The following is a 13,353-nucleotide window of genomic DNA, read 5'->3' on the forward strand; positions in this document are numbered from 1 at the left end:
TCAACTGCTGAAGTTCATTTGAAGTTCATCAAGTGCTGAAGTTCATTTGGTACAAACAATAATTTAACAAAAAACAACTTTGTTTTATTATTACTTTAAGGTTTATAATGGTTTGGTTTGGTTGTCACCTAACTGTGGATTGCTAATGTCAAATTTTGACAAGTAATGATTCCAAAGGTAGACTTGGTTCTCTATGACCTTCGGCACCATCTTGGAGTTTTTGACGTGCGAAAGGGTAATTTATAGCAAAGAGTAAAACTTTTTTTTTTCAGTACGTAAGTTTACATGAATTAATGACATCTTGTGAGCGATAGACCAACGAATGCGCTGTAGGCGATGCGGCGGCGAGTAGTGGAACTTACGTGACAATTTCCATCAATCAAAAAGGGACTACATTGCTGATGGTCGATAAAGGCTATTAATAATTGAATTTTAACAGCAAGAATGCCTTATTGACAAGCGATCTTTTTGTTGAACCCACACCTACACGTCAAATAATGCTTGCTCCACACATTCTCTTATAAACGCTCAAAATTGTAAAAAAAATTAAACAATTTGCTCATCACCTCTCTCAACTCAAGCTGCCTATTTCTAATCCACGTTAACAAACCACAAGTTGTACCTTAACACATTTCGTAAACCATATATTCAGAAAAGTCCGTATTTTATTTCTAAGTGGAACATGAATATAGCTGGTCAAGCAGATCTTGACAGTAAAAAAGGCGCGAAATTCAAATTTTCTATGGGACGATATCCCTTCGCGCCTACATTTTTCAAATTTGCCGCCTTTTCTACTGACAAGATCTGCTTGACCAGCTATAGCTTGTATTACCTTTTTGGCATAAAAATAATCTAAATTAGTCAAAATATTTTGACTAAATATTGCACTACTACTACCTACTATATAGGTACCTACCTTAGTAACTTGGTAACTTTGTGTCACCAACTATTTTGATGCTACCTACAAAGAGCATCAAAATAGTTGGTGACTGACAGGTCAGGCTCCGGTCTTGGTAAGTAATGTAGCCAAATACTGGTAAGTAATATAGTCATAAGACCTACTGTATTTGGCTATAGTGTTGAGTCGCTCACTCGTGAGGCACCTCATTTGTACCACTCATTTTGTTAATTTGTCGCAGTACTTCGTACCGCAAAAATGTCTTACTTTACTCCTCTATTCATTTTACTCATTTACTCGCGCGCATCACATTAATCCGAGGTGGTAAGTTAGTCACTTCTATATAATAACTAGCGACCCGCCCCGGCTTCGCACGGGTTAACAAATTATACATAAACCTTCCATAAAAAAATTGTCGCTGTTGGAATTAATGGAATAGTCGATGCTGAAAATATGCTAGTACCTCACCTCATTTGAAGTAAGACATTGTAACACCTCATTTTAGAAAATGAGGTACTCATACAAACTCATTTTAAATTGATGTCCTACCCATCACTATTTGGCTATATTACTTACCAAGACCTAAAAGTACCTATTGTTTAATATGTATCTACACAGAGATGATTTTTAATTAAAGGAAATTAAATACATATATGTTATTCAACTACAAATAAAAAAATTAGATCTATACTTGGTCAACCAGAACTTGACAGTAGAAAAAGGCGGCAAATTTGAAAAATGTAGTTGTAGGCGCGAAGGGATATCGTCCCATAGAAAATTTGAATTTCGCGCCTTTTTTGACTGACAAGATTTGGTTGACCAGCTATATTTCAGTTTACACTTTTTTTTTTGTTTAATTTTAATAAAACATTAAAGTTTTTAAGCATTAAACTTTATTTAATTTTCTTCACTATAGATTATTTTCTGATATTCAAGTAGGTATGGTGTTTCAGGTTGGTAACAGGAAATAAGAAAACCACGCTGGTGGTCCACATCTGTAAGTTTAAATATGAAACAATATAAAAACACTTAAATTAAAAACTTAATGTCTTCCCAGCTTTGCTCGAAAACATATAAAAACTCAAAAATGCGCGTTTTCCCAGATATAAAACCTAGCTAGATCGATTTTGCGCCCCCGAAAACCCCCATATAGCAAATTTCATCTAAATCGTTAGAGTCGTTCCCGAGATCCCCGAAATATATATACATATAAATAAATAAATAAATATACAAGAATTGCTCGTTTAAAGGTATAAGATATATATTATTAAAAACTTATAAATAAATTATTTGCCCTAAATCGTGGTAGTGACCTACCAAGTGCGGTAGGGTGCCCAGAAAGGCTGCAGGCTGACCGCTTGCCCCGCTGGATAACAATGCTGATCCGCATCATCAGAAGCATACAGATATAAAGCGCTTTGACAGCTCCTCATAGAGGCAACGCGCGCTAGGCCGCACGCCATAAATCTAAGCTAAAGTCTTAAATTCGAGATCATGAACATGACTGTACTGTGTGGTTGGACTGTAGCAAAGGGGGGGCTGGGACTTAGATTTTTTTTTGACAAAGTGGTGTCATTATGACACTATTTTTAAATGATTGTAATGTGTATATCACGTCAAAATAAGCATCTTTTATTGGAAAAACTTTTCTCTAAAATAAAAAATGGCCGAGTTAGACGCCTCCAAAGATTGATATTTTTAAAGGGAGCTGGGAATTTTCATTGAGAGTGGTGTCATTATGACATATATTTTAAATGATTTTAATGTATAGAACACATCGAAATAAGCAACTTTTACTTGGAAAACTTTTTACTAAAACTGAAAATGGCGGAGATAGAGCTTAAGGCAGGCCAGGCTTTTAAGGCAGGTCGGAGTAGGTACGACGACGAGCGAAGCGAGGAGGAGTGTTAGGTAGAACTGCGACCATACAGCGCGCGAGCCGAGCGAGCGAAGCGAGCGTGCCGCGGCAGCGGCCGGCGAAGCGCCAGAACCGACGTTTTTATAATAATACAATTTTACAAGTCCCAGCTCCCTTTAAAAACATCAATCTTTGGTCGCGTCTAACTCGGCCATTTTTTATTTTAGAGAAAAGTTTTTCCAATAAAAGATGCTTATTTTGACGTGATCTACACATTACAATCATTTAAAAATAGTGTCATAATGATACCACTTTGTCAAAAAAAAATTCTAAGTCCCAGCCCCCCCTTTCGTACAGTCTGACCGGAGACGGCCGTGCCGTGGTCGTGGTAGGTACAGCATGCGTGGACCAGACAAGCAAACCCTGAATTATTTACCTACCTATTTTACTATACCTTTGTTCACCATTGTGTTCACCTATGTATATTTACTCTTCTTTCCAAGATAATCATTTTTTTTTTCAAGATGTAACCCGTATAATCGGGCTGTATAATTTGCCTCAATTTTTTTACACAATGTTGTATGTAATTTTAATTCGATAATTAATGATGTTTTACATATTTATCATATACTATTTTTCCAATTTTTCTTGTATATTACGTTGTTTATTTCGATTGACGTGTTTATTATTTTCGTTACTATGACAGCGGTTTTTTTTTGGCATTTAGCCAGTGTCATGTCGATATAAAAACACTTTAAAAATGCAACGGAAAGGTTGAGTCCTCCATACAATGACATTATTATAACTCAAACAAGAACCATCCAAAGGGGAATGGGGGAAATTGCGATAGGTATTTGCTTCTCTATCACTCTTGCATATCCGAGCGAAATTTAATGGTGGCACATAACGAAATTGGTTTCGCGGAAGGAAACCGCCTTTATTCATCAATGTTATATTTATTAGGAACAAACGTTGACTGCCGACTGTCCTATATATTACACTACTCTTTGCTGCCGACTTCTAGCGCTGGCGGTACACCGCGAAAATCAGTAAAATGCTGCAAATGGTGTTAAAGGTCTGAAAATCGGTACGATTGATCTTTAGGACATTTGAAACAATTTGACCCGAAGCGCCAACAAATAAAAAAAAACGAGAGGAGTTATGACGTCATGTTTCTTTTGTATGAAAAAAAAAAAATTAGAAACCTATCGTGTGTGGTATTCAACGAAAGGGCTTTCTGAGCCAATGCTAAAAATATATTACATCGTTACATTTCAGTCATTTTGTTTAAATTATAATAAAAATAGTTTTCAAAACATACCAAGTTTGGGCTTCTCCAGATACAATACCGTTAATTTTTTTTTGTAAAATATACCTCAAATTATCCGTAATATCCTCATATCTAACCCTAATAAAGCAATTTTGAAATTATTTACATTTAATTTTTTTTTTTTTTTTTCAATTTTACAAAGTGTAATAATAGCCCTGCCGAATATAATGTCCGAATATTATGTCCGAATGAATAAATACGAGTAATAATGTCATTCGGGTAAAATAAGAGTATTGAAACTTGGTTTTTCTACTCCCGTACTTTTATTTGTCATTTAAAGGGTCGTGCACACACCTTTAAACCCCCTATAGTTCTTATCTTATAGTTAGCAGTATCTTTTTGGCACTTTTACGATACTTCGTGTAATCACCACTTAAAAAATATTGTATGGAATACATTGTTGCCAACCTAATTTTAATTGTCATTTCTGACAGACGAGTGAACCATAGACATGTTTTGGTTACTGGTACGATTTTTTTTTCATCTTTATAGGGCTGTATCTTCTAAACCGTGCGTCGTAGAGCAAAAATAATCAAATTTTCGTTCCCCTTTAAGAAATCCCTAAGTAAGATTTAAAAAACAAAAAAAGAAAAAAAAGGAAGAGAAATATTTACAGGGCTGTATCTCCTAAACCGTGCGTCGTAGCGCAAAAGTAATAAAATTTTCGTTCCCCTTAAAAGTCCCACCCACTGAACAACCTATCACATTAGGACATGAAACAATCATCATCATCCATTTTTATTATTATTTCATTGCATTTCAAAGTAAGCGCTTGGTCGTAGAAAAAGTATTGTATGCAACGTTGTTTAACTTTCAAAAAATACTCGTGGCGTCTTTATTAAATTTACTTACTCACGCCACTCGCCTTTTTTGACCTCTCTTAAACAACGGTTGCATAAAATACTACTGCATGTTCCTTTGGTAATATCTAAGCTTTAAGTAAGAAAAAGTTCTAATGAGTGGGGGTGGAGAACTCGGGAGAGGGGGGGCGTTAAAGGTGAGTTTTTCAGTTAATTCTTTCTTAATTCTTACATAGACAATTTTTACTACGACTTATAGATTCCGAGATATAAGCGACTTTCTGAAAAAAACGTTACGAGATTCATAATCACACTTTGTAAAACTGAAAAATTAAAAAAAAACCTAAATGTAAATAATTTCAAAATTGCTTTTTTAGGATTAGATATGAGGATATTAAGTATAAAATTTGAGGTATATTTTACAAAACATTTTTTAACGGTATTGTATCTGGAGAAACCCAAACTTGGTATGTTTTGAAAATTATTTATTGTATTATTTAAAAAAAAATACTGAAATGTAATGATGTGATATATTTTTGGAATCGGCTCAGAAAGCCCTTTCGTTTAATACCACACACGATAGGTACAATATTTTTTTAAATTCCATAAAAAAAAGATGACGTCATAACTCCTCTCGTTTTTTTATTTGTTGGTGCTTCAGGTCAAATTGTTTCAAATGTTCGTACCGATTTTCATACCTTTAACATCATTTGCAGCATTTTACTGAATTTCTCGGTGTACCGCCAGCGCTATATATATTATACTACTCTTTGCCTTTTCTTTAAACTTTTTTTTGACAAGTTTTCACAGACAATTAAAAATTTGACATTGATACATCAAGGCGGTTTGTTTACAAAGGGGCCTACCGGGAAGTGCGAAAATCGAAACTCAGCTATTTGCCTCTTTATCGCTCGAATATGCAAGAGTGATTGAGAGGTTAGATAACAAAATTTCGAATTTCTGACTGTATTTTTCTTTAAATATTTTCAAATACAATTAAGTTGCGTTGTTTTATCACAAAGTTAAAAAGACTTAAAAGACTACTGTCTGTATCATCACCATCAGATCAGCTCGATGGTACCATAAAAATATTGTATTTTCACCCAATGCCCATATTACATATTATGTACTTATGTAAATTTTCAGCTTCATTGAACACCCGGGAAGTGGGTCAAATTTAATTTGCATGATTTGATTGGAACCGGGACAGATGAAACTAACTAAAAGCTTGTAAAAATGTGGCTTTCCAATTTCTATTGCAACTTCAGATGAAAACGTCCTTATTGAAGCATAAGGACCCTTAATTTATGGAAAGCCACATACAACAACCAATTCGAGGCTACTAGGCGGCAAAATACGACTCAATACGAGTAGGTAGGTCAAATAAGAGTAATAAAATACGGATTTATATTTGGCCAAATATTCTTTATTGTGACAAAGTTATTCTTCCTCGCGTTATCCCGATTTTGCCACGGATCATGAGAACCTATGGTTCGCTTGACAATTTATCCCAAGAATTGGCGTAGGCACTAGTTTTTCCGAAAGCAACTGCCATCTGACCTTCCAACCCAGAGGGTAAACTAGGCCTTATTGGGATCTGTTAGGCTGTTAAAGTTTAAAGTTAGCTACTCGTAAGTCTCGTAACACAACATATAAGTTTCACAAAAACTATAAATTCGGCAGAATATCTTACCCTAATCCGTAATCGAATCTTTAAAATTCCTACTCCCATCATAAAAACCGCTTTCGCGAGGCGTCTTCCTAACTTCCTGCATCCGTTTATTTACAATACAGTGGCAAAGTCCTGCAACATATCTGAAAAGTCCCCTCTTGAAGCAAAATTCGTAATTAAGCACTGGTTAAAAAGTCTTAACTACAATCAAACTGAGATGCTGTTGAAGGTCATCACCTAACTTACATGCTAACTATCTTTGTAGCCTTACACGCACACACACACACACACACACACACACACACACACACACGCACACACACGCACACACACACACACACACGCACACACAGACACAATTTTTTCTTTCCTTTTTTTTCCTTATTCTTTGAATTGCTTAATTTCTGTAACTATTACTTTCATTACCTTCTATCTATTAGATTAGTCCTTGGTTCTTTACTTTACCTTCACTTTACGAATTTCGATTCCGGCCACCACGTGACAGGCATAGCCTAGTGTGGGGGCCACTGGACATTATGTATTATTAATAAGGTTTTTCTTTTAATAAATATTATTCTTATTCTTATTCTTATTCTTATTCTTATTCTTACATTATAACAAAAATTACTTACATATATATTATGTACCTAAACATATTACTTTTCTAAAAAAAGGACTGAAATCTAGTGCTGCGAAGAAACGGTATTTTTGTTCGGCTTTTTTGTTGCTATTTTGGCATATGGATACATGGTAGAAGAAGTAAGTGTATGGAATCCTCCTCCATTTTGCGTGGTCCGACGCACTTGGCCGGGTTTCCGCGATTTTCCGTCAATGTTCAATACCTTATTTCTTACGAACACCTAAAATAATAAGTTTAAAATTAATCTCAATGTCTCCAGTTTGCTGTTCATTCAAACTGACAAAATCCAAATTTCTGAGGCAATATACGACCGCTGTCTTATATAAGCCATTAAATATCAACATGAAGAACCCCACGTTGCGTTGTTATAAATTTAATTAAATAAATAATTATTTTATTATTTAATTTATATCAACTAATTAGGCATAGCGTCCAATTTAGAATATGGCACAGGCACTAGTTCTTACGAATTTTACCTTAATTTATTAATCAAAGGACCTGAGGTAAAAGTGAGAAGAGGTTGATATGCAGATGCAACCAGCTAGTCGCCGACGCTCCGCTTCCCCCGGGATTAGCCCTTAAGCCTGCACCTAACAGACTGGCTCATAGGGGGCTATGAGCTCGCCGTTGCGTCAATTTTCATTTTTAGAAAAAAAAACTAGTCTACTAACTACTAACAACACAATAAATGCTTATTTTGCCGCATTCTTCACTATCTCTCCCTGTTTCACTGCCATCTAACCCAGAGGACAAAAATATAGCTTATTGTGGCTACTCCGTCTTCCTCATGACTCATGATATTTTACTTCACCATAAAGTAATTGGTGTAATATCAAATGATATTTTTCGCACAAGTTACAAGAAGTTCATTGCTAAGAACCACGACGATTGGTTTAAAATTTAAACTTTATATATAATTTGTTACCTAGTAATTATAATAAATCTGTTTTCTTTTTGACATTTAGTGGTATATGTATTGCTGTATGTTTATTGTCAAGTTTTTTTTAATTCTGGACAATTGTCATATATTCGTTTTCATGATAGATCTACACCAACGCAACTGCATGTCATGTTCTTGCGGTTTATTTTTATAACGCCAAGATCAAAATTTGGCTGTTAACTCCATCTTGCGTCGAGTAGAGGAATCAAAAAACTATAGAAAATAGAAATGCAGTTTACTCTATGCCATAGAATCCCCTTTTAAATGTCATAAATCCAAACATGGCGGCCATACCAATAGACAATCAAGTCTAGCGATGAAATGATTTGTTTACATGAGATTCACTGACAGATAATGATCTTTACCTATTCGACAACCCACGATAGTTCAGATTCAAATGAACTTCAACATGCGACGTCAAAATTGGCATGTCGAATAAGGCCCCTGGTCCCAACCGGTCCGAGATATCGTGTCCGTGAGCAGTGTCTATGTGTGCGTTGCTCGAGCGCACTTTGTATGTAGATTGATTTCTGTACTGTATCTGTTTTGTGCCTATAACTTCAGTCACTTTCCATAGTATGCGTTTTAGTATTGCTCGGTCTTCAAACGCTACCGTAACATGTGCCTATTTTGGTCCTCAATTATTATTTTTGTTTTACCCAGGTGCTCCCCGCGGACTCTAACGCCACCGCCGCGGAGCCGGAGCCGGAGGAGCCGGAGCCGGCGGTGCGCGCGCAGCTGCACGGCGTGCTCGCCTCGTGCCCGCGCAAGGAGCAGTGCTCGCCCAACCCGTGCCGCTCGGGCGCCTGCGAGGACGCCTGGAGCTCCTTCGTGTGCACGTGCCCGAGGCCGCACCTCGGCGACACGTGCCAGTACAGTGAGTGTGGCCCGCTCTTAAGCCGGTCAAGAACTTGCATGCAATATTGACAACACAATACAACGACCGTTGTCGACTGAATAATGTAATAACGTAACGGTGATCGACTACACATAGTCGAGACGCATTATGAAGCGTTTACAAAAGCCACGAGTTCAACACACATACAGGCAATTTTACTTGTAAAATGCTACGATTTGAGCAGCACAATCGAGTTGTGTTTTGTATTTTATACCATTTCATACTACTGATAATAACCAAGTTATACTTACAATGTTTCCTAGCTAGCGCTTGGAGGATGACGGTGAGATAGTAGCTACTTGGCAACATAAAAAAAAACTAAATCCTTTTTTTTTTAGATTACACCGCGGCGACTTTCGGTCAGGAGTCCGCGACGCCCCACTCCGTGGTGACGGTGGCGGTGCGCGAGGTGGCGCGCCGGGCGGTGCACGCCGCGCTCGACATATCCATGTTCATACGAACCCGCAAGCCCACCGGGCAGATATTCTACCTGGGCTCCATGCCGAGGTATGTTAGGCCTTTGTAAGGCAGAGGGTACATTCTATTGAGGTCGCTTGGTCAAGATAAAAACAACACATCCACTATGTATCAACATATTATATTTTCCGTTATTCCTTTAATTACATTCCACAATTATAAATGTATCCACCAATCCTTATGTAACTTAATCAGCAAGTACTAGTAAAAGTATTTTCCGAGAGATCCGTCTCACTCCGAGGTTACCAACAGAATGCCCCACTCAGGTACTCGCTTGTGTTTTTAAAGCCAGCTGTTCCCGCCAATCTACCCACGCAGTCGATCCGTTGGACAAGTCACGTGACAGACCACGTGACTTGTCCAAAGTGTCAATTGACTGTCTCTTAATGAATAAAACATCATTATTTGCCGAGTTTAATCTGTAAATTGTTAAAACAATATGGATATGAATTCTCAAAATATACATATAATTACCTTACAATTCCCACAACATTTTGAACTTTGTTTCGAAGTGATTGGATTCAATATTGCGTAATTTCTGACACCCTGTTATAGGTTTACAACACTCTGTACATTTAGTGACAGTGGCGGTCCGTACCGCACACGCCGGCCTCGACATATCCATGATCATATAACGTGGGAGCGAGATGTCGCATCGCGGCGTCTCACTCGCAGCTTGCGTCGACCACTTACCGTCAAAACAGTTCTCTATTATAGGTTAGGGCATTAGACAATCCACAAAAATGAATGGAAAATATTATTCACTTTATCGATCAAGTTTGTCATATCAAATTAGTCTAATTATCTTATTTATTTATTTATGTTAGGAGAACCAACAGCTTTAAAACTTACAATAGACAACAAGAAACAACAACAACAACAATAGAAAACAGGAAGCCAATTACAGGAACTCACAGTTACAAAGTATTAAATTTACAACTAATGCTAGCACCTACGCACACACATATGCGTACAAAAAGAGAGAGAAGAAGCATAATTGAAAATGGCAATAGAAGCCTTACAATAAATGGATCCTAAATTTTAACACTTATAGCTAAGTTTTAACACTTATAGCGCCTAGAATAACAGAGGTCTCAGAATTCAAAAGAGGAATACAAAATAAAATAAAATTTATCAGATTGAAATTTAGTTAATGAATACGTTAATGTAATGTCAGTATATTAATACACTAAGTTGATAAATTCAATGCATTTGCTCGCCTAATGAAGAAAATAAAAATACAAAGGTACGGCCAGACTGAGGAGACGCTGGTCGGAGCGTCGCTCAAGGGCGGCGAGTTGCTGGTGCACCTGCGCTTCAACCAGACCCCGGAGGACTACACGGTGGGCGGCACCAGGCTCGACAACGGGAACCTGCATCTTATACAGGTATGAACACTGTCTAATTATCATAATAATTACAAAGGTACGGCCAGACCGAGGAGACGCTGGTCGGAGCGTCGCTCAAGGGCGGCGAGTTGCTGGTGCACCTGCGCTTCAACCAGCCCCGGAGGACTACACGGTGGGCGGCACCAGGCTCGACAACGGGAACCTGCATCTTATACAGGTATGAACACTGTCTAATTATCATAGTAATTACAAAGGTACGGCCAGACCGAGGAGACGCTGGTCGGAGCGTCGCTCAAGGGCGGCGAGTTGCTGGTGCACCTGCGCTTCAACCAGACCCCGGAGGACTACACGGTGGGCGGCACCAGGCTCGACAACGGGAACCTGCATCTTATACAGGTATGAACACTGTCTAATTATCATAGTAATTACAAAGGTACGGCCAGACCGAGGAGACGCTGGTCGGAGCGTCGCTCAAGGGCGGCGAGTTGCTGGTGCACCTGCGCTTCAACCAGACCCCGGAGGACTACACGGTGGGCGGCACCAGGCTCGACAACGGGAACCTGCATCTTATACAGGTATGAACACTGTCTAATTATCATAGTAATTACAAAGGTACGGCCAGACCGAGGAGACGCTGGTCGGAGCGTCGCTCAAGGGCGGCGAGTTGCTGGTGCACCTGCGCTTCAACCAGACCCCGGAGGACTACACGGTGGGCGGCACCAGGCTCGACAACGGGAACCTGCATCTTATACAGGTATGAACACTGTCTAATTATCATAGTAATTACAAAGGTACGGCCAGACCGAGGAGACGCTGGTCGGAGCGTCGCTCAAGGGCGGCGAGTTGCTGGTGCACCTGCGCTTCAACCAGACCCCGGAGGACTACACGGTGGGCGGCACCAGGCTCGACAACGGGAACCTGCATCTTATACAGGTATGAACACTATATAATTATCATAGTAATTACAAAGGTACGGCCAGACCGAGGAGACGCTGGTCGGAGCGTCGCTCAAGGGCGGCGAGTTGCTGGTACATCAGCATCAGCGTTTCAATCAGAACCTACATTTATATAGGTATGTGCATGGTACAGTCGCCATCACATATGTATCTATCAACTCTAAAATAACTGAACTCCCGCTCTAGCGCCTTGAAAATAGAGGCGTGTTCAGATATTTGTGAGCACCTTGGCTGCTCCGATGTATTCTATAGCGACTGTACATTCTTTGAATTATTGGCTATGTGCGAAATTGGTGATTGAGGAAGGCCAACGCACGTTTTATAATATATAACATTTTCATACTATTATAAAAGTATAGAATTAAGTATTATATTTAAATGTTGCTATACTTGGCAGGTTGTGAGAAACTCAACGTTGGTGCAGGTGAAACTGAACGGGACGGAATACTTCAGAAAATCCATCTCGGCCGCGAAACAACTGGACGCTCAGGTAATAGGCGATGATTTATATTGAAGTTCCCGCGGGTTTAGGGTTTGCCCGTAATCGATTTATTAGGTAGGTACCTAGTTCGATAAAAAAAAATCGCGCAATTTTAGAAGCAGCTCGAATTATATACAGGTTTAATAAAAATAGCCGAAAGCCTCAAACGTCGCAAATATGCGACACTAGGTAGTAGCTACATATTTGCGGCGTTTGGGGTGGAAACCCTGGGGCCGTGGGGACCTAGCGCGCGCAGCCTCTATGAGGAGCTATCAAAGCGCCTTATAGAAGCTTCTGGTGACCAGAGGGTTGGCCAATATTTTCCCCAGCGGATCAGCATTGCCATCCAGCGGGGCAATGCGGCCAGCCTTCTGGGTACCCTACCGAGCGACCACGACCTAGGCCAAATTTTTTATTTATAAGTTTTTATTTTATTAATAGTTATTATGTTTTTCATTAATAAAAATAGTGGAGATTCATTCGGTATCGCGTGTTCTGATTGGGAAAAAGTAGAAGAAAAAAATTATTGCCCTTTGTAATAAAATACGATACCTAATATGCCCTTAAATGTCTATGCCCGAATATACCCTGCATTTTTAGCTTTTGTATAAAAAAATATTAGGCAATCTGGGATTCAGGCATTTTGACATTATTCCTTTTTGAGATCTAGGAATTTTAAATGGGTAAAACGATATTTACATGTTTTTAGGGTTCCGTACCCAAGGGGTAAAAACGGGACCCTATTACTAAGACTCTGCTGTCCGTCCGTCCGTCTGTTACCAGGCTGTATCTTACGAACCGTGATAGCTAGACAGTTGAAATTTTCACAGATGATGTATTTCTGTTGCCGCTATAACTACAAATACTAAAAACAGAATAAAATAAAGATTTAAGTGGGGCTCCCATACAACAAACGTGATTTTTGACCGAAGTTAAGCAACGTCGGGCGGGGTCAGTACTTGGATGGGTGACCGTTTTTTTGCTTGTTTTGCTCTATTTTTTGTTGATGGTGCGGAACCCTCCGTGCGCGAGTCCGACTTGCACTTGGCCGGTT

At 38.9% G+C, this 13,353-nt stretch overlaps 1 protein-coding gene across 1 annotated transcript in view; it reads left to right on the top strand.

Moving 5' to 3' along the window:
• Positions 1-13,353, top strand: part of LOC134661543 (protein crumbs) — a 136,827-nt gene that overhangs the window by 94,211 nt on the left and 29,263 nt on the right. The window contains exons 26-29 of the mRNA XM_063517675.1: positions 8,802-9,015; positions 9,375-9,543; positions 10,760-10,901; positions 12,216-12,308. Coding sequence (XP_063373745.1) covers positions 8,802-9,015; positions 9,375-9,543; positions 10,760-10,901; positions 12,216-12,308 — 618 coding nt within the window. The remainder of the gene's footprint in view (positions 1-8,801; positions 9,016-9,374; positions 9,544-10,759; positions 10,902-12,215; positions 12,309-13,353) is intronic.

Source organism: Cydia amplana, chromosome Z, assembly GCF_948474715.1.
Source record: "Cydia amplana chromosome Z, ilCydAmpl1.1, whole genome shotgun sequence".
In the NCBI taxonomy this organism is placed as follows: Eukaryota; Metazoa; Arthropoda; class Insecta; order Lepidoptera; family Tortricidae; genus Cydia; species Cydia amplana.